At 35.1% G+C, this 22,141-nt stretch overlaps 1 protein-coding gene across 13 annotated transcripts in view; it reads right to left on the bottom strand.

Moving 5' to 3' along the window:
• The window catches only part of Gpatch8 (G-patch domain containing 8), a 93,759-nt gene that overhangs the window by 7,221 nt on the left and 64,397 nt on the right, over positions 1-22,141 (bottom strand). For 12 of the 13 annotated variants that reach the window (XM_021728331.3, XM_040268708.2, XM_040268706.2 and 9 more), the window contains 4 exons: positions 15,983-16,126; positions 12,912-12,948; positions 4,711-4,760; positions 3,430-3,560 (listed from right to left, as the gene is read on the bottom strand). In XM_021728331.3, the coding sequence (XP_021584006.2) occupies positions 3,430-3,560; positions 4,711-4,760; positions 12,912-12,948; positions 15,983-16,126 (362 nt within the window). The remainder of the gene's footprint in view (positions 1-3,429; positions 3,561-4,710; positions 4,761-12,911; positions 12,949-15,982; positions 16,127-22,141) is intronic. The other variant, XM_005328121.5, reaches the window with a different exon arrangement.

Below are 22,141 nucleotides of genomic sequence, written 5' to 3'. Positions count from 1 at the left end.
CATGTGCATGTACACACATACGCTTTTAAAAAAAAATATCTTTTTAGTTGTAGATGGACACAATATCTTTATCTTATTTATTTTATGTGGTGCTGAGGATCAAACCCAGTGCTTCACACATTCTAGGCAAAAGCTCTACTGCTGAACCACAACCCCAGCCCCAACACACACACACACACACACACACACACTCTCTCTCTCTCTCATCTATAATGAAGTTTAGTTTATAAATTAGGCACAGTAGGAGATCAACAACAATAAAATAAAATAGTTATAATAAGATAATAATAAAAGTTATATATATTTGGTCTCTGTCTAGTGGGCATACAGCATCTGAAGCATGAATATGTTGAACAAAGGGATGTTTCATGTCCCCAGCAGGACAGACTGGGACAGCTTGAGATTTCATCACACTACTCAGAATAGCACACAATTTAAAAAAAACTTACAAATTCTTTATTTCTGGAATTTCAAATTAATACTTTCAGACCACAACTGAGTGTGGATAACTGAAACTATAGAAAGTAATACCACAGGGGCTACTGTATTTTCTGGGTACTCAGAACAATGGCCACATTGCTATCAAGCACTCTTCAGCTTTGACAACAGGTACAGTGAGAAGTCTTAAGAGTAGGATTCTAGGGCTAGATTGTGGCTCAGTGGTAGAGCTCTTGCCTAGCACATGTGAGGCCCTGGATTCGATTCTCAGTACCATATAAAAATAAATAAATAAAGTGTGTGTGTGTGTGTGTGTGTGTATAAAAGAGTAGTATTCTAGGGACTGGGGTTGTGGCTTAGCAGTAGAGTGCTTGCCTAGTATGGGTGAGGCCCTGGGTTTGATCCTCAGCACCACATAAAAATAAATAAGTTAATTAAAGATATTGTGTTCAACTATGACTAAAAAATAAATATTAAAAAAAGAGTAGCATTCTAAACTGCCTATATTGCCTAAATTTCACCATGTGTGGACTATCCAGTATTCGTTGAATTCCAAACTCAAGAACTAAATAGAATTATATATCCATTTAGATAAAAACCTTTGTTATATGACCAGCAGCTACTAAGTGTCCTCAACTCAGTAACCAAAAACATTCAGATGATGTGGTGGCATCTCTTGCTACATGAACTGTTGCTATTGGAAAATGGGAACCCAACAGATTTGGATAGTAAGAGATATGCTATGTTAAAAGCCTACCCCACAGAAACAAACTACCTATACTATACAGCACAAAACTCTCAAACTGAATAAAAATATTTGTTTTGATTTTTTTGTCTTTGCCATGTTTAAAAAATTTTTTTGGATGCTGATGGACCTTTATTTTATTCATTTATTTATATTTATATGTATATTATTTATACAGCTAAAGACACATGCTAGGCAAGTGCACTACCACTGAGCCATAACCCTAGACTCTAGTCTTTGCTGTTATTTCAATAACTACTATGGGGTCATGCATTATTTCTAGTATGAAGAAATATCTGATGATGGATCAAATATATATATTTTTAATTCTCTTGAAACTACTTGGTCTTTTTTTTCTTTTCATGGTGCTGTGGATCAAACCCAGGGCATTGCACATGCTGGGCAAGTACTCTGCCACTGCACCTCCAGCCCTACTTAGTCATCTATTAAGTATTCATTTAAAAAACTGGGAACTAAAAGTTACCTTTAAAGAAAAAGATGCCCTGAACTTTGGTGTACAATTTTTTTTTCTTTTTTTTTGTGGTAATGGGGCTTGATCTGAGGGGTGCTCTACACTGAGCTCTATCCCTAGTCCTTTTTATTTTTTATTTTGAGACAGGGTCTTGCTAAATTGCCCAGGTTGGCCTTGAACTTGTAATTCTCCTGCCTCAGCCTCCCAGGTAACTGGGATCACAGGTACGTGCCATCATTACACCTGGCATAGTATATCTATTTTAAGGAGGCACCATTGCAACAATCCCAAGCTTTCTTTTGTGTTTACTACATAAAGAGTTGCCCTTTGGGCTGGGGTTGTGGCTCGGTGGTAGAGCACTTGCCTAGTGTGTGTGAGGCACTGGGTTTGATTCTCAGCACCTTTTATTTATTCTCATATAAATAAAGGTCCACTGACAATTTAAAAAAAATATATATATATTTTTAAAGAAAAGAGCTGCCAATCAGGCATGGTGGCACTTGCCTGTAATCCCAGTGACTTGGGAAGATTGTAAATTTGATGCCAGCCTCTGCAACTTAAGAGACCTTATCTCATAGTAAAATAATAAAAAGGGCTGGGGATGTAGCTCAGTGCTCCTGGGTTCAATCCCCAGTACCAAAAAAAAAAAAAAAAAAAAAAGTAAAAGGAGGTACAGAATCATTTTATAGGCAGTTTAACTAAATATTAGAGATTGTAGGGTAATTCTGTTAAAAACTTAATACTATATATATTCTCTCCCTTCCTTCTTCCTCCAGAATGCAAGTCAATAAGGAGGAAGTGTGTGTGTTTGTGTGTGGGTGGGGTACAATATAAAACTAGTAAATCTAGTGGGGATGAATTCAGTGGTAGAGCATTTGCCTAGCATGTGCAAGGCCTTGGGTTTGATCTCTAGCAAACAAACAAACAAACCAAAAACAACTCGAAGACTGGGTCTCCAGAATCTAATTGTTTGGAAGTTCTATCCTAGGTAAGGTAGTCTTCTTAAGGCTAAATTCCAGACAAAAATTCAATAATGAATAAGAACCATAAAAGAATATTAAAAACAACACTCAAAGGGACAGGACCTTATAGAGAAATAAATTGATGAAATTCTGTAGGTTTCAGAGTACTAACTATATAGTACTTAAAAGGTAATGACAACCCTTAAATGTGTGCCCTAACATTTTTTCCTATAAAAAGAAGAATATTGGAAAATGTGAATAGTAGAAATAGTGGCATCATTTACTGATTTACTGTGCCTCTTAGATGTGCCAGGCACTCTTTTTTGGGGCGGGGTGGGGGGGGCGGGGGGCGGGCGGTACCTGGGATTGAGCCCAGAGGTGCTTAACCACTGAGCCACATCCCCAAACCATTTTTATATTTTATTTTGAGACAGGGTCTCACTGGGTTACTTAGGGCTTCATTAAATTGCTGAGGCTGGCTTTGAACTTGCCATCCTCCTGCCTAAGCCTCCAGGATTACAGGCATGCACCGGCATACCAGGCACTCTTTTTAAGTGCTTACAACTGTGAGAAGTAAATTGTTACTATCTTCATTCTACAAATAGAGAAATTAGAGCACAGAGAGTTTAGATACAAGTTGAATAAGTCACACAGATAGTAAATAGAATATGGCCTGAAAAGAACATATAATCAATAAGGTTCTACTGAAAATCTTAAGGCTAATACTTTGAAGTATAATCTTAAAATCTATTAACTTAAAATCTTAAGGACTGTAATTATCTGTAGAGCACTCTGAAAGAAAATTTCCTTACCATTCAGCTTGTTTTCTTTGCTCTGCCAACTCATGGAGCCGCCGAAGGGCTTTTTCTTGTTTCTTCTCATCCTTGCGAGATCTTGAAGAGACATTTCGGGCAAACTCTCTCTGTTTGAGATCTTTTAATCTCTGGGTTAATGGAAAGAAAGAAACAGAAGGTGGTGATTTAAGAGTAACTGAAAGCAAAGCCTTTAGAAATTTACCATAAACCAATGCTTATAGTACTAGTGCAGAATATGTCATTAGACTCTCTATCATACTGAAAACATAACAGCAGATTACTTTGTGTATGACACTTGAACTATCTGCATTTCTAATTAGTACAGCATATTATTTGCTTTATTGGGCAATATAAAATTATTTCAGTAGCAATGAGGAAATTTATAACATTGGGAAGAAAGAAAAGGGACTATTTAATCACCTGCTCTTCCAGGATGCAAAACTAGACAAACAGAACATGAGATAAACTGCAGTAACACAGGTCAAAGAGAACAGAAAGGGTTTAGGCTATTACAGAAAATCGCTCAAGGTGCAAGATCTTAAAAAGCAATGTACAGCTTACATAGGGAGGTTATTTGAATCAGAACAAATAGAAAACATACTTTTATTTCACCATAAAAGGTGTTATCTCTTTTCAGCACAATTGGAGATTTCTTGGTAACTATTAAACAAACCCAAGAGAGGTCTTCTAATGCTAGCATGTTCAGAGCTCACCAGTCTGACCAATTTCATCTGGTCAGTCTGTTGAAATTAGAGAGTAATATGTATAGCTTTTCATTCCTTCATGACCCTGAGAGGAATATCCAGGGGGTGGGGAGGGAAAATAGAGATAAGTCAAAAATTTTATTACTTAAAATCCAGATAACAGGATGGTCTTTTATTTTCAGAAGCTACTATACAATTTTCCTTAAAACAAAAGAAACAGCAACAACCAAAAAAGAACAGTGCCATGACACACTGGTGACAGAGTCCAGACATATCTATCTGTAATGAAGACAGAACTAAAATTATTTTCAACACCTTAGACAATATTAAAAAACAAACAAGATAAAACATACTCATTAGCTTATGCTTTTACAATAGCATTGAGAAAAGGAATTTGACCCAATATAAAGTGGACATTGCTTTGTGGAAAGGCATGATGTTCAACAGACAAAGGAGTTTTCTTACCTAATATTTATGAAATGTATTTTGAATCTTTTTTAATTGGGAGGAGGAAGGGTAGAAAGACACACACAAAAAAAGATATACAGCTAAAGACACTAGTAGAAAAACTCACTCTTGTGATCTGGGCTCCCAAATTAGAAGAATTTGCTTTCAATACATCAGCTGAAAATGTCACATCACAAAGAAAAAAAAGTAAAAAATAAAACAAGAGTAGAAGAGAAAAAAAAAATAAAGCAAGCATTACTACACAAGCTCTCTTAGTCAAGTCTACAAACTTATACTGAACAATCAAGGACAAAGCCGTCAACTCTAAAAGGGCTGGGGAAAGGGGAAGCACCTACACAACATATATAGGTGTACATACACACAGACTGACACAGCAAACCCACCTAGATAAATGAAATTGTCTATTTTTTCAATAAAAATGCTTACAAACTTTGAATAAGACCAATGCTGTCTAAAAGCCATTGGTCTTGTTTTCATTTATCTTTATTTTGGGGAAATTCAAATAACCTACAACTGGCAAAACTCTTACTGAGTTGTGCTGCCCACTATAATATGGAGGATCAACTATTTTAAGATGTTTACTTAAAATAGTAAAATACTGGGAGATTCATGTTTAGAATTCTAGTTTCCTCCTTATGATGGAGATGGGGAAGACAGAAAGGATCCATCAGCCTATTATCTTTATTTTAGGCTACAAACCTGGTTTTTTAATTCTCCAAATAGGTTTTCCAGCTCAAATTTAAATAGAATGTGTATTTTTCTCTTATCTGCTGTCTTTCCCTAAGCCTCCTCATAAACCTGAACAGTCTCTTCATTGCCTATTCATTCCCTTCTTTCTTAAAAATATTTCATCACTCTTAGGAGGCACTTATTAACCTACAGGGCATTGTCCAAAAGGGCGATTTTTTATAAAAAGTCTGAAGCCTCCAGGTTGAGTCAGAAATCAGGCTTTTCAATCATTTAGCAACCACTTCCTGCATCTAAAAGTTAAAAGGACAGGAGCAGGTCCACATCATCCTGAAGACATCCTACCTCAAATCCCTGGTGCAAGCATACAGATGAAGGCATGGATGGAAAAAAAATGGGATGATGCCAATAAAATAAAATCTAAATTGCCTAGGCTCCCTCTAGGCAAATATATCTTGATACTCTATAAGGTACAGCAAACACTCCCATGTCACCTTTACAAACTTTATAGTCAAATCTGGACTCTCAAAAGCAGAACTGGGAACCCCAAAATTTTGCCCCAATCTTAAGATGGAATTCAGCACACACTCCCAAACCCAATATGTACATTTGAGGTTTCTCAGGGAACAACATTCTGATGATAATAATGGAAAGCCATGCATTAACGCTCATATTTTCTTTTACCTAACTCCAAGTCTCTCCTTCTTACTGAAGTCCCTCATAAGAAGACTGAACTGTTAGCACTTTGTCATAACTCTAATCTAGCAATTGTCAGAGTTATTCATTCCTGTCTTTCAGAAAGACAGTATGTGCAAAGCTTCAGAGTTAGAAAGACTTGGTTCAATTACTAATTACTGATAAAGCGATTTCACTCCCTGTAGCTCCAATTCTCTTATTATAAAATCAGGGCTATCCATCAATAGATTTACCAGATTAAATGTAAAAATAAATGTAAAGCATTTAATAAGTCACAACTGCTCAACACTGCTTTTTCCTTTATGTTGGATAGGATTATAACCTTTATAATCAACCCTGCAGTGCACAGAGCAGAATTAAATCCATAGAAGGGATCTGGCAAATGTCTAGTGGATAATGTGATTTTTCCCCCAAATAAAATTTCTATTATTTATAGAAGAGGTTGATATGAAATATTCTCACATTTCTAGTAGTGACATAATCAAATTATATAATATATTCTTCCAGCTATCACTCATATAAGAATTAAATTTCTTATTCAGAGAAACAAAAACCTGCAGAGAAAAGACCTTAACAAATTCTTTATATATATATTTTATATGTAAATGGACCTTTATTTTATTTATATGTGGTACTGAGACTCAAACCCAGGGCCTCACACATGCTAGGCAAGTGCTCTACCACTGAGCCACAACCCCAGCCCCCTTAACAGATTCTTCACAAATGATCCAGGATTCAGTACTTTAAGTACCAACAAATTAATTGTGGCTCTTTGGGTTAAAGACATCTTCAAATGAAAATGATATTCCAGTTCTTAGAACACAATTTAAACAGCATTAGGCTGGCAGAAAAATGTCTCAAGACACTAGTTTCAGCTCTACTAACTCAGAATAGATTTTATGAGGAAAATGTGAATCTGTAAATGTCAATGTGGGTAATAAATTTACAGAAAAGGCTAGCCCAGTAGCCATGTACTTTTCTTTAATTGCAAATTTCATGAACAGAAGCATTCTGCCTCATAACGTCTACTAAACCAGAGGAACTATGGTAATCGGGCTTCATAGAAGATCATCTTTAAAATAGCCCTTAAGAAATATGACATTTTGGACTAGGGATGTGGCTCAAGCGGTAGTGCGCTCGCCTGGCATGCGTGCATCCCAGGTTCGATCCTCAGCACCACATACAAACAAAGATGTTGTGTCTGCTGAAAACTAAAAAATAAATAGAGTCTGTCCAAAAGAGTGACTTTTTATAAAAGTCTTTTATATATCTTTTTTTTGTGTCTTCTGGTGCTTTCTTCTATCAAAACTAAATTTGATGTTTATATTTGATTGAATATACTTAACTAGGAATAAGTTCAATTATTATTCTCAAGTATTTAAAATCTACTAAGTTAAATAATTAATTATCTGCAGTACTGGGGATTGAACCCAGTGGCACCCTATCACTGAGATACAGCCCCAGCCCTTTTTAATTTTTATTTTGAGAAAGGATCTTGCTAAATTGCTGAAGTTGTTTTCAAACTTGCAACTCTCCTATTTCAGCCTTCTAAGTACCTGGGATTACAAGTGTGCACTGCTGCACCCAGCTTCTACCATCTAAATTTAAAGAAAACAACAAAACAAACAAACAAACAAAAACCCAAAGTTCCCATGTGAAAAGTATTTTAGGTATCATAAAGTAGGCACAATTTAAAGTTCAATACTCTATGCCACTAAAAATCCTGTGTTCTGTATTTATTCAGCTCTACAGAAAAAGCCTGATTTTGTCTCTTTAGCATTAAAATATTATTCATGGTTTGTTTCTCTGACCAGACAGTAACAAATCTCCCAGAACAAGGACCAAGGCTGTCCTAACACTGCAATGTCCAGACTGTTTGTATGACCAAAAAAAAAAAAAAAAAAAGAGAGAGAGATGCTCAATAAATATTTATCAAATTGGTTTCATTTTTGTTTTCTTTCTTTCATTCACTCATTCACCCATTCATTAGTACTGGGGATTGAACCCAGGGACACTCTATCACCGAGCAACATACCCAGTTCTTTTTATTTTTTATTTTGAGATAGGGTCTCACTAAGTTGCTGAAGCTGGCTTTGACTTGTGACTGACCCTCCTGCTTCAGCCTCCTGACCCACTGGGATAACAGGCATGTACCACTGCACCCAGCAAGCATACTCAAGGTTTATGTATATTGTAAGCAGTGAGTTATTCCTTTTTATTAACAAAATAATATTTCCTTGTATGGGTATACTATAGTTTATTTATTCATCAACTGATGCATGGATTTGGGGTTGTTTCTGTTTGGCTATTACAAATAATGCTGTTATGAACACTATTGTACAAGTGTTTGTGTAGACATGTTTTCATTTCTCTTGGATAAAATTGGTCATATGGTAATTCTAGGTTTTAATATTTTCAGTAAGTTTTTCAGAAGGGCTGCACCACCTTATTATTTCATTAGCAATATAGGAGGGTTCAACCTTCTCCAAAATCTCTCCTAAACTGGTTAATTATATCTTGCTTTTTTTGGGGGTAGAATGGGGTTGAGAAAGAAACTCAGGGCTCATATATGTTATGTATGTATTCTACCACTGAACTATATCCCCAGCTTTGTGTCTCTTTTTAAATTTTTGACATACCAGTGGGTGTGAAATGGTAGCTCATTGTGTTTTTGTGAGTTTTAAGTATAGACTGTGTCCCTCCAGATCATACCTGGAGACAAATATTTGCCCTGTATATAAAATTTGAAGAAACATAATTTATAAGGGATACTTGGGTTCAAAACAAATATAAGAGCAGCTTCTCAGTTCAGAATTCTCTTTACAGTATTGTCATTCACAAACTTGTATTTACCTTTAATCTTGCTTTAATCTTTCAGACTACAATAGAACACAACAGCCTAATCCCAGAATTTCCAAACTACAGTCTATCACTATGATGAATTTAAGATTACAGGGCAGAAAACAGGTTGAAATGGCACAACATGAAAAAGGTTGAATCATTTTTATTTATATTGGGATTGTGTGGCAAGATGAAGAACAATTAGAAATACACAATAAGATGCCTATTTACCTGCAATATTAGTTCCTGAAGGATATAAGATTAACACTACTCATAAAAGCATAACATTTCCCTAAGTAGATATAAGGTTTTTTTCCCTTAATTAGGGTGTGATTGCTGGGTTTAAGTAGTCTAATTCCAAAGTTAAGCATAGGGTATGAGTACATAAGATTTAAAAGGTGAAAAGGCTGAAAACATGCTCAATTTGTAGAAAACTGATAAAATGATTCAATGTTCTATCAAGCAAAATAGTCCCAAAGAAAAATAGCATCTATAGTAATACTAAGCACAAGTGAATTTAAAATTTTCATCTTCCTGCCAGAGGTTAGTAAAACAAAACAACAGTATGCTCAAGTTCTGAGATGGATTCTTCTCTTCATATTTATTTGTTTTTCTCTCTCCCACTCTTTACCCAATGCTAGATGAAATCCAGTGCCTCACACATGCTAGGCAAGTGTTCTATCACTGAGCTATGCCCACAGCCCTTTTTTGTTCTCAAAGCATAGCTTCAAAAGTGAACTGTGTTGTATAAGTCAACATTTATGAACCTCTGGGATTCCTAAGTACTTTGTGATTTTCCATTTTTGCCAATAATTACTTTATTTTTTTGAAGGATAAACATTCTAGGAACACCCAAAATACAGAGCACCTAAAGAATAACTTCAGGAGTATCTGATCTTGGTGGTTTTAAAAATTCTTTTAAGTGTGATGTTCTCTTAATTTTAGCTCTTAGGAGTATCTTATCTTGCCTTTTTTATTTACTTCTGTGTTCTTCCTTCACTGAATATCAAAACAACACTTAAAAAAAAAAAAAAAAAGGTTACATGTCTTCAAAACTGCAGTGGTTTGGCAGAAGTACAACTTGCTTTGATGTGCCTATTTGTCCTGATGCTATATGCCTGAAGCATATAGAGAATCAAATGCTGGACAATATCTTGAGAGACAAATATCCAATAACTAAATGGTAAAACCACAAGTGGAAAGTGACCACTCCAAATTTTAATGAAGTCTTTGTGAAGTCCAAAAATGATCATTCCTTCTATCATCAAGGAATTTCTCAGAATACATTTAAATTCAGAATCTATTATATTTTTGAGCAATGAGGGAAATTCTAAAATTCTTTTGTCTTTTGTAATATATACTACCAGGTACTGAAATAGTTGAGTACTGAAATAGTCAACTAATAATAAATTAAGTAATTATCAAAAAGCAGCAACAAGTTGAGACAAGTTAACTAAATAATGTATTAATACATTCCATCCTACAACTCAGATTAGAGAAATCACTGGTTACTGTTAATGCCTTCATTCATGTTAGTTCAGTTATTTAAAGCTTAGAAAACTAGTACTATTATTCACAGCTAAAACAGACCTTGGTAGTAAATAAGATTTCGGTCTTTTCAGAATGTGTAAAAAGTACAGGGGTTTTCATACTAAGGTTATTTTGGCAGAAAAAAGAGGCAAGCCAAGCTGAAAACATTCTTTCCTGACTGAGATTCTGATTCCTTCTACAAGTTAAAGGGATTTCTGAAACCTCTTTACAATGTGTTTTGACAAGTGATCACTGAAATAGCAAGGAAGCTGGTTCCAACACCATCAGTAAGGGCACAACTTTTCAATGTGCTACTTTCCCAAGAGTCAGTCAGAACTCATGAGGGTGGGGGTAATAGGCCTGGGTCAGAAACTCAAGTGTTCAGAGGGGTTTGGCAGATAACATAATGGGTCAGTCACATAGGTGGATGTATGAGAAAAGATGAAAACCAGAGCTAATTGTACAATGAACAAAGAGACAACTTTAATTAATGGTTATGTTGAAATGTAGGCCCAAGGTCAGATATTTCAATTTTTCTCAAGACAAGCCAAAGCCTGAATTATGTAAACTCTCCTGAATAAAGTTTGTTTGTTTTTTAAATAAAGAGATGGGGTCTTGCTATATTGTGCACACTGGCCCTCAAATGCTAGCCTCAAGTGATCTTTCTACCTCAGCCTCTCAAGTAGATAGAACTACAGATATGCACCACTGTGACCTGCTTCAATTTTTTTTAAAAACATTGGGAACCAATTAAAATTAACAAGGGAAAAATAACACCATGAAGACCAGACAAAGTACATGGGTAAGACAATTTGTGATCTGCTTATGTACCTGAAGGACCCTTAGTGGCACAAATAGAAGATAAAATTAGAAGAATTAAAAAAGAAAGAAAAGAAAAACAAGCAAACAAAAGACGACTCCTGAAAAGGTAACAAGGGACAAAGAAAGGGGGGAAAAGGCATTAACTATTATTATGATCATTTTTTCAGTACTGGGGATTGAATCCAAGGCCTTATACATGGCTAGCACTCTACTACTGAACTACATCTCTCGCCTTTTTATTTATTTTATTTTATTTTGGGGAGCATGGGAGTACTAGGGGCAATTTACCACTGAGTTAGATACCTGACCCTTTTTTAGGGGGAGGGAGGAGTACTAGGGATTGAACTCAGGGGCACTTGGCCACTGAGCTACATCCCCAGCCCTGTTTTGTTATGTTATTTAGAGACAGGGTCTCACTGAGTCCCTTAGCACCTCACTTTCGCAGAGGCTGGCTTTGAACTTGCAATCCTCCTGCCTCAGCCTCCTGAGCCACTGGTATTATAAGTGTGCACCACTGTGCCCAGCTCCCTGACAATTTTCATTTTTTCTTTTGACACAGGGATTTATTAAGTTGCTGAGGCCGGCCTTGAATTGGCAGTCCTACCTTCCAGTCCCAAGTTGCTGGTATCATAAACATGTGCCCCCACGCCTGATTCCAGCCTTTAAAAAATATATAATTTTTTTTTTTTGTACTTGGGATTGAACTCAGGAGCACTTGACCACTGAGCCACATTCCCAGTCCTATTTTGTAATTTATTTAGAGAAAAGGTCTCATTGACTTGCGCACCTTGCAGTTCCTGAGGCTGTCTTTGAACTCACAATCCTCCCAGCTCAGCCTCCAGAGCTGCTGGGATTACAGGCATGGGCCACTGCACCTAGCTAAAAAAATTTTTTGAGACAGTAACTTGTAAAGTTACCCAGAGTGGCCTCGACTTGAGATCCTCTTGCCTCAGCTTCCTGAGTTACTGGAATTATAGGGATGTGTCACTGTGCCCAGCTCCAGACAAGTATTTTTTAAAAATATACAAATGATTAAAAAGATTAAGGATGGGAATGGAAAAATCTTTAGTTTCAATTTAACTCAAAATAAAGCCAAGAGAGGTAAGAGATGATCAACTTAATGTTCACTGAGTGCATATTAGAGCTTATAAAACAGCTTAAAAAAATGGGTTATCTTTTGAGGAACTGTAGGGACTATCTTTGGAGATTTCAAAATGTAATAAAACTGATCACTTGAAAACTAGTGTTAAACTACTGAGAAGAGCCAAAATGTTCTGCTAGTTTTTACATTTATGAAGATTAAGATGGGTCTTCTTCTTCTTCTTTTTTTTAAAGTTGTTGTTAGACCTTTATTTAATTTATTTATATGTACTGCTGAGAATGGAAGCCAGTGTTTCACACATGCCAGGCAAGGGCGCTACTACTGAGCCATTACCCCCCTAAGCTGGGTCTCAATATTTTTACATTAATAACTTCGTAAGACCTTAGAAAATTTGAGAAAAACTAGTAGAGGGAAAGGCATATGACACCTTCCCTCACCATAAATAAGGGCAACTATGTAGCTTTTTTGGGGGGGGGAATATTTGAGTTTAGTAAAGGTTAAGGGTATTTTCAGGTCCTGCATATACTAGTAGTTTACCATTTAAAGGTCATTTCTTTGAAAAACTTCAATAGTCAAAATTTGATGGAAGATGCAAATTAAGGATTACTAATGTGGGATAAAGTACTTACCTATTATCTCAGATTCATAATAATCCTGTGTGCCTTCCTGGAAGACAAGACAGGGTGTCTTTATGATTTTAGAGCATGAATTTGGGAAAATGGTAGGCCCATTTGTACGCTGAGTTCATGTCCATGAAAGAGGAATGAAAAATACCCTATCTCTTATTAGGGGTTATTTAATTGTATTATACAAAGGATAATTAAAGGTTCCTTAGAAATTCAAAGTGAAGAAAAGAATTGCATAAAAATTTAGTACTGGTCTTAATGTTAATAAATTTACAACATCCTATTTCAAGATTCTACCATTTGCAGTAAGATAGCAATATGAAGAAAGGTTTTGAAAAGGCCTACATTTCAACCAAATGAATAACACTCCATCAAAAACAAAAAATAAACTTAAAATACATCTGTTCTTTTTTTTATGGTTAAGATGAATTTTTGATTAAGGTGAAGAAATGAACTCATGTGCTCATTAATCATATAAGCTAAAGATTTTTCCCAGACCAGGGATCACAGACACTGTTTCAGCGGATAGGTATAGTTCATTTCTCTATGAGAAATTCTTTCTTTCTTTTAAAGATTTTTTTTTTTGTAGTTGTAGATGGACAGCATTGCCTTTATTTTATTTGTTTATTTTTAATGCAGTGCTGTGGATTGAACCCAGTGCCTCACAAGGCAAGTGCTCTGCCACTGAGCTACAGCCTCAGCCCACTATGAGAAATTCTTAATTTTATATTTTGATTTTGATTATGATCTCAACAAGTAATCAGTGAATATTTTGGGTTACTTTGATGAGCACTTCATAAATGTTTACAATAACATTAGGGATGTAAAATGATGATATGTTTGTACTAAGCAAAGGCCAAATGATATTATAATATCACATGTATTTGAAGGTTTTCAGTAGTTCTAAAAGTATAGGGCTTTTTAACCTCAGCACTATTGATTGCCATTTTGGTCTAGGTAATTCTTTGTTTCAGTGGGCTTTCCTATGCATTGTAAGAATGGCCTTTACTCACTTCATGACAATAACACTACCCCACTAGTTGTGATAACCAAAAATGTCTACAGACATTGCCAAGTGCTCCTGGGGGACAAAATCTCCCCAGGTTGAGAACTACTGCAACAGAGAACAGTATAGAGAACAATGGTGAAAGAACTGAGTTAACACAATGTGAGCAGGAGAGTAAACAGGTGGATTTAATAAACCAAAGCTATCAGCAATTTCTACCTCACTCAGGATGGGAGCAACACCACTAAAACATTATCATAAGTCAATTAAATTAAGGTCCACAGGAATTTTATTAGTTCTATACTATAGTTCAGATTTAATTTGTAAATCTGTTTTGGTCAAATTTTTCCCTGTAAAAAAGCAACTAAAAAAAAAAAAACAGACTTCACTTAAAAAAAGTAAAAAATAATTATTTTTCTATACAGTATTCAAGTTTGAGTTACACTTCCCTTGGTTTACTTCTAGCTGAAACTTTACTGAAAAGACTTCCTATCAACTAGAAGTGTAATCCTTCTATATGTCCCTTTTATGCCTTAAGTATCATCTGGGGCCTTTTAATATATCACAGACACTTTTTAAAAAATGTTTTTTACAGTAGATGGATACAATACCTTTATTTCATTTTTATGTGGTGCTGAGGATTGAACCTAGTGCCTCATACATGCCAGGCAAGCACTCTACCAACTGAGCTATATCCCCAGCCCTCACAGACACTTCTTAACTCAAGAAATTCTCAAGAGCCCAAAAAGGTAGGCAAGTACCTCTGTCTTTGTTAATACTATAAAAAATGATAACTTGAAAATTGGAGATTAAAAACACAGTGAAAAACTGGAAAAGTTACTGATAAATAGTATTCAAACTGGGCATCCCCACGTTACACACACCTGTAATCACAGTGGCTCAGGAGGCTGAGACAGGAAGATCACAAGTTCAAAACCAGTCTTCTCAAGCACAGCTGACAGTATATTAAAAGCAATATCCCAAAGGAGTGTAATAAATTGAAAAGCTGCCTTGAATATAATTTTATCTAGAAGAATCTTAACTTGGTTATACATGATTAAATATGGAAAAAATTGTTGCAAAAAAAAAAAAAACCCATCACAACCAGCTTACAAGTTCTCCTTGTCACAGTAAAACTTGGTCAAAGCTTGTCTTTTGTGCATGGAAATCTTCATCTTCCACTGGTTACATGGAAGATGAAGGAAAAGTTAAAAAATAAATAAATTTAAAAAAAATTCTTTGCTGGTTCAACAGTTCCAGCTTAAAGACACAAAATTATAAGTCTAACAAATACAACTATTATACCCCACAAAGACCTAGCAAGTCATGCAAAGTCCTACAAAATGAAAAGTCTCAAAATTCTTTAATGAGCCAGATTTGTCCTACAATCCTAAAAATTCTTTTCCCCTTTCTAAACTTCCCATAGGAATTACTGCCAGAAATTAATCGGGTACAAGTTTCTTTTCTAACTCAATAAAAGCAAAAGAATGCAAAGAAAGAATAATTAATTTCTCAACTCTTTCAACATGCAGCATTAGAGATGTTCTTTGTTTATTTTAAAAGTTAGATAGCAGCTAATTTTATTTTCCTTCTCAAGATTTATCCACCTTCCAAGGTAGTGAATAACAAAATGACTTACTGGTAGAAAACAATAGTGAATAAAACATAAACTCTTAGACTCCTAGGTTGAAAAGACCACAGCTTAGAATAACTCTTTTAAATTTAACAAAGGGAGAAATGGAAACAAAGCTTCTGGCAATCCTAGCTGAATTACCAAATTAAATAAAAATTTAGAAATTCCTCAAAGCCACAAATACATAAAGTTTATGAAACTCACAATTCTTCATTATACTTAACATAGGGGTGGGGAGTGGCAGGGACAGGAAGTGGGTGTCTATGTCAGGACTTCTGCTACTGAGAAAAATCAAGTATGTCAGATGACTTCATATAAAAATTGGAAGACACAGAAACTACAGTCACCAGGTTTTTGGGGTACACTCAAAAAATTCAAAAGTGACAGCAAGAGATAAAGTATCCTTAGCCTTGTTAGGAAATAATTATCCCTCACCTGCTTGTGTGCATGATCATAGGAGTTAATGTGGTTGTCAAATTCCTGATGTTTCTGATACTGTTTATCACAGAGTTCACAGTAAAAGTTGGCTCTGAGGTCTTCCAAGGCTTTGGCAATTGCCTTCTCTTTGTCGACATAATCCTGTAAGAACCAGAAAATAACAAAAAATAAACTTGGTAGAACCTAAAAGGAAAGTTACAGTCTTATTTAGCAGAGAGAGCTTTCATAAAATTTAGTAGTACTAGTAAAAGCTGGATGAAACACAAATAGCAATTTGGTGAGGCAATTTGTTTGTGGTTGAACTAACAGTTAATTTCAAATAAAAAATCTAAGAGTATAATTTTACTTTCCCTTTGGCAATTTGGTAGACAAAATATTCTGAACAGTCCTACTCCATTACTGGCTAAAAACCAACAGATTCAATATAAAACAATATTTATTTATTTAGTACTGAGTTGAACCCAGGGGTGCTTAATAACTAAGGTACATCCCCAGCCCCCTTTTTATTTTTATTTTTTGGTACTAGAGATTTAACCCAGGGGTGCTTTAACACTGAGCTAAATCCCCAGCCCTTTTTGTTTTTATTTTGACACAGGGTCTCACTAAGTTGCTTAGGGCCTGGCTGAATTGCTAAGGCTGGCCTTGAATATGTATAGTCCTGTCTCAGCCTCCCAAGCTTCTGGGATTACAGGGGTGCCTGGCTCATTTTCTATTTTGAGACAGGGTCTTGCTAAATTGCTGAGGTTGGTCTTGAACTTGCAATCCTACTGCCTCAGCCTTCTCAATCAGTGGGATTACAGGTGTGAGTCACCATTCCTGGCTTACAACAATTTTAATGCATTGCTGGAAACATAGGAAGAAAAGTAAATCATGAAAAGGAACCATAAGAGAAAATAAAACTAAACTATGAACTGAAATTGAAACCTGAGTTCCTTAGGACATGTGAATGACACGAGGATGCATCACTGGGATTTGAAGAAGATGAGATACGGGAACATTCATTAACCAGAAGAACATGGGACAGGATGGAGAAATTCCAGGATCATAGAAAAATTTGAATAAGAATGTTCACAGTGATATTTTTCATAACACACACACACAAAGTCCATCAACCGACGAACAGGTAATTGTCACACATTCATAAAATGTCATAATATAATTTTGCCATAGAAATTACTGATGATACATGCTATAACATGGAAGAACCTTGAAAACACAGATAAATGAAAGAAATCAGATACCAAAACATATTGTACGACTCCATATATTTGAAATACTCAAATCAGATTAAAGTAGATTAAATGGTTACTAAGGGAATGGGGAAGGAAGGAAGAACAAATGGCTGAAGGGTACAAGGGTTTCTTTTTAGGGTAACATAAATGTGCCAGAATTAGTGGTGATGGATACACAACATTGTGAATATGCTAAAAATCATTAAACTATATTACTATAAAATGGTTAATTGGTCAATATGGTGTTATATGAATTTTATCAATAACAACAAATTCTACCTTAAAAATGCAAGATAATAATAAACCAAAATTCAGGATAGTGCTTTAAAGGAGGAAAAAAAGGAATGTAATTATAAAGTTAATGATAATGCTTTTTTTCTAAATTAACTAGAAGACAAACAATTGCTTATGGTTTTTCTTTGTATCTTACACATATTTTAAAAAATACCTTGTCAATATTTAATGAAATAATAAGGTGCCAAATGGATCTACAGTTTTTTTGTTTGTTTATTTGTTTTGTTTTTTCTGTTAAAGGCCAAATAGCTATCCAGCTTGAAAAGTATACAATTTTTGAGTCCAGCACAATAGAGCATGTCTGTCATTCAGAACCACTGGGGATGTTGAAGCAGGAGGATTATAAGTTCAAGGTCAACTGGGCAACTTAGTGACACTGTCTCAAAACAACAATCACCACCAAAACAAATACAAAAACAAAAAACAAACAAGCAAAAAACCCCCCCAAGAGCTGGGGACATAGCCCAATGGTAGAGGGTTCCATCTCTAGTATGGGGGTAGGGTGGTGGGGGGTGGAATTTTAAACAGGTGCAATGAGATGTGCCAGTTATCCCAACTATTCTAGAGTGGGAGATGGGAAGATCACAAGTGCCCAGGAGTTAAAATCAGCCTGGGCAACACAGTGAGACAACATCTCAAAAAATACATAAAAAATGAAAAGTTTATATTTCAGACAATTCACCAAATATACCTGGCTTTTTCTATTATTTCAAATAATTTATTTATTCAACCAATATAGAATACTTAAATGCCAAGCACAGTATTGAATATAGTGTTTTTATTTGCAAGCCAATAAATAGACACAGTCTCTCCTCAAAGCGCTTTCTGACCAGTATAATAAAAATAAGTGAATGTACAAAAATTTATAATTATAAAAGAGGATGTTGCAAGAGAATAAGGTAGAAAGGAGAATTGTTTAAATTGGTTAACTAGTAAAGATGTCTAATGAGGGTAATATTGAAGCTAAAAAGGATAAAAACGAACTCTGAAAGAAGATAAAACATGGTGTCATGACAATTCTTGGCTATAGACAGTGCAGAAAGAAAAACAGGGTCCAAGTCTGGACCTGAAGAATGCCATATCCAAAGTTCAGGCAGAAAAAGGAGACAATAAGAGAATTTACACAGAAGCAACAATAAAGATTAAAAAGAGAAATTCACAAAAGTATCAACTTTTAAAACTAAAGGAGCTGGGTGTGGTGGCACACACCTATAATTCCAGAGACTTGGTTTGAGGCCAGTCTGGGCAACTTAGTGAGACCCTGTCTCAAAATAAAAAATGAAAAGGAACTGGGACTGTAGCTCATTGCTAAAGCACATCTGGGCCCCAGTTACACCCACACATACACATACATAGAAAAAAAAAAAAAAAAAAAGGAATGTGATACTTTCATGTCTTAGGCATGTAATAAACCTCATGTTTTCCCTTTTATGAAAAGAAAATGTTTTAAATAGACATAATGGCCCATTGTATTGAATGCTGCCAAGAAACAGAATAGGAAAAATATATTGAAAAGGTCTATTGGATTTAACAGAGGTATTTAGTGGTCTTGAATAAAGTGGCTCAGTAAAAAGTACAAAAGCCATTGAAGCGTGAATACAGAGCAACAGGGAGAAGAAACTGGGGAGGGAAGGAAGTTGGAAGGGGGGAGATTGCACCTTATTATAATTCCAGATAAAATAAAACATACAAAAGTTTAACATATTGCAGAGTTCAAATACAAGAAGTAGATAGTTCCCTAGTTACATGATGATAAGGTCTCAGGAGCCTACAAAAATCTCAGATATGAAGGATTGGTCTCATCCTTAAAACGGGGACCAGAAACACAGCACTGTCCTCGAAAGCATTAAGAAATTTGCCATTGCTTTTCTAGTGGTCTCTAGCTTGCCATTTATTTTTCATTTAAGTGATATTTTCCCCAACATTTTATTACGGAAATTGTCAAACACACAGAAAAGTTGAAAGAACTAGGCTATGAATACACATTAGGATTATGTAAATATGTTTTTAAAAAAGCTCTGAGAGTTGATGCCTCCTTAAAAACTTAAAATTTTATTCTTTTTTTTTATTAGTTGCTCAAGACAATACAATGATCTTGACATATCATACATTTGATTCAAATAGGGTATGAATTCTCATTTTTCCACATGTACATATTGCAGGATCACATTGTTTAATCATCTATATGTATACATACAGCAATCCTAGTGTCTGTTGTATTCTGCTGCCCTCCCTATCTCCCCCTCCCCTAAAATTTTATTCTTTTCTCCATTTTACTGTTTTTTATTGTTTAAATAATGCCCTGCTCTTGCTGTATTTTTCATTTATTCCTGCCTTTTCCCTTTTTTGAATATTTTAGATATTCTTATACTTTTTTCAAAATCTATCTGTAATACTTAATATACGTTTTATTTAGTTTTTTGGTACTAGGCACTTAACTGCCAAACCACATCTCCAGCCTTTTTTTTTTTTTTTTGAGTCACTAAGTTTCTCACTGTTGTTTAGTGCCTCTGAATTGCTGAGACTGGCTTTGAACTCAAGATCCTCCTGCTTAGCCTCCCAAGTCACTGGGATTATAGGCATGAGCCACCATGCCCGGCTACTTAATAGTGTTTTTTATAGTTAGTTGCTTCTTCTGACTTTCTCACCATGGTTTGTCTTCTTTTGTGGTTTGTAATTTTGATTGCCATCCCATTCTCTGTAGGAGTTCCTCACATCCTGGATTTTAAAAGGAGTCACTTCCACATATACCTTGCCCAGAGCCTTCACTGGATATGGACTGATTTTAGAAAGCTGATATCTAAGGCAAGAATTCTTGCTGTGAATGAAAAATGTAAATTCCTTAAGGTCTAAAAGTGACTTAAGTGTGAAATTCTAACTTCTTATATAAAACTCTTTCCATTTCTACCCTGATAGGGACATCCAGAAAAGAATAAACTTTGCTTTTTTTAAAAAAAAAATATTTTTTAATTGTTGATGGACCTTTATTTTATTTATTTGTATGTGATACTGAGAATCGAACCCAGTGCCTCACACATGCTAAGCAAGCGTGTTACCACTGAGCCACAACCCCAGTCCCTGCTTTTTTCCTTTTACATTTTAAATACGCAATTTACCTTCAATTAATTATTTGAGGTTGTGAAATTATTGTTATGTTCCATACGAAAAGGTTGGAACCAAAAGGTTCCACTTATCTTAGAACCTTTTATTGAGCTGGGTGGGGGTAGCTCAGGGGTAAAGTGCTTGCCTAACGTGTACTGTGTATACAAGACACTGTGTTTAATACTCAACATTAACACCACTACTACCCCCAAAAAAGCCTCCTCTTATTGAAAAGTTTATTCTTTTCCCTACCTTCTTTGTTTAGTTAGTAGCAAAATATGTAAGAGTGTGCATCTTGGTTATTTTATGTTCCATTAGCCTATCCCTGTGCCAAGATCATACTATCTTACTTATCATAGCTTTATGAAGACTTTTATGACTTGTAGAGCAAGTCCTTCTATCTTACATAGTTGTTTATGACTGCTTTGACTATTCTTGGCTTTTGGCAGTTCCATATAAATTTTAGAATCAGCCTATCAAGTTCCAACAAAATCCCATTGGGAATTTCATTGTGTTACACAATGAAATATATGAGGAATTATATATGAAGAATTTTTTTTTTGAAAACAACATCTTTACAACACTGAATTGGCTACCACAAACAAATCACTTTAAAACCTCATTTCATTCAATTGTTCTTAAATAACTTTCAATAATGTTGCATGTAGACTTTTTGCTGTTAAGCCTTTCATATCTCAATAGATGTACTCCTAAGAACTTTATCATATGTATGAATTTTTGTGGTACTGGGCACTGAACCCAGGGTCTCACATATGCTAGGCAAGTGCTCCACCATGAGTTACACCTTTAGCATTAACATGGCATTCAAGGATATACATATTTGCTATCATGTGTCATACTGCTCTAGTTTATCCTACAAGTTTTGATATATAATACTTTTTTATCTTTCAATCCAAAATATTTACCAACTTCTACTGTGATTTCTTTTCTAAAGGATATGTAAAGATGTGATTTAATTTCCAAGCACAGGACTTTCCTTTTCATTGATCACTCTGTGGCTTGATAACTGTTCAAGCAAATGTTCCATGTTTTATATTTCTCATTTTTTTTATTGAGTTCATAAGTATATACTTAACTGTATATAATGATTAAGTAAAATTTGTTGTTTGTTCAAGTCTTGTGAATGTTGTTGATTTTTCCCCACTACTATCACATGAGAGCCATGTTAAAATCTCCCTATAATGTTTATACAACATTTCTCTTTATAGTTCTCTCATTTTTGTTTATTTATAGTATTAGGGGTTGAACACAGTGCTCTACCTTGAGCTGCACTGTCCTTATTTTTTATTTTAATGAGACATGGTCTTGCTAAGTTGCTCAGGCTGGCTTCAACCTTGACTTCAAATGTATTATGCCTGGGATAATTAATAGCATAAGATAAGATAATAGAGAATGCTTCAAATATATCAGTAATTATAAATTAAATATAGTCAAACTTAGGCAGGATGTCAGGCACATGCCTGTAACCTCAGCTACTTGGGAGGCAAAGGCAAGAGGATCACAAATT

Source organism: Ictidomys tridecemlineatus, chromosome 3 (assembly GCF_052094955.1).
Source record: "Ictidomys tridecemlineatus isolate mIctTri1 chromosome 3, mIctTri1.hap1, whole genome shotgun sequence".
Taxonomy (NCBI): Eukaryota; Metazoa; Chordata; class Mammalia; order Rodentia; family Sciuridae; genus Ictidomys; species Ictidomys tridecemlineatus.
Note: the sequence above shows the minus strand (reverse complement) of the source record. Positions and strands in the feature narration are given on the sequence as shown.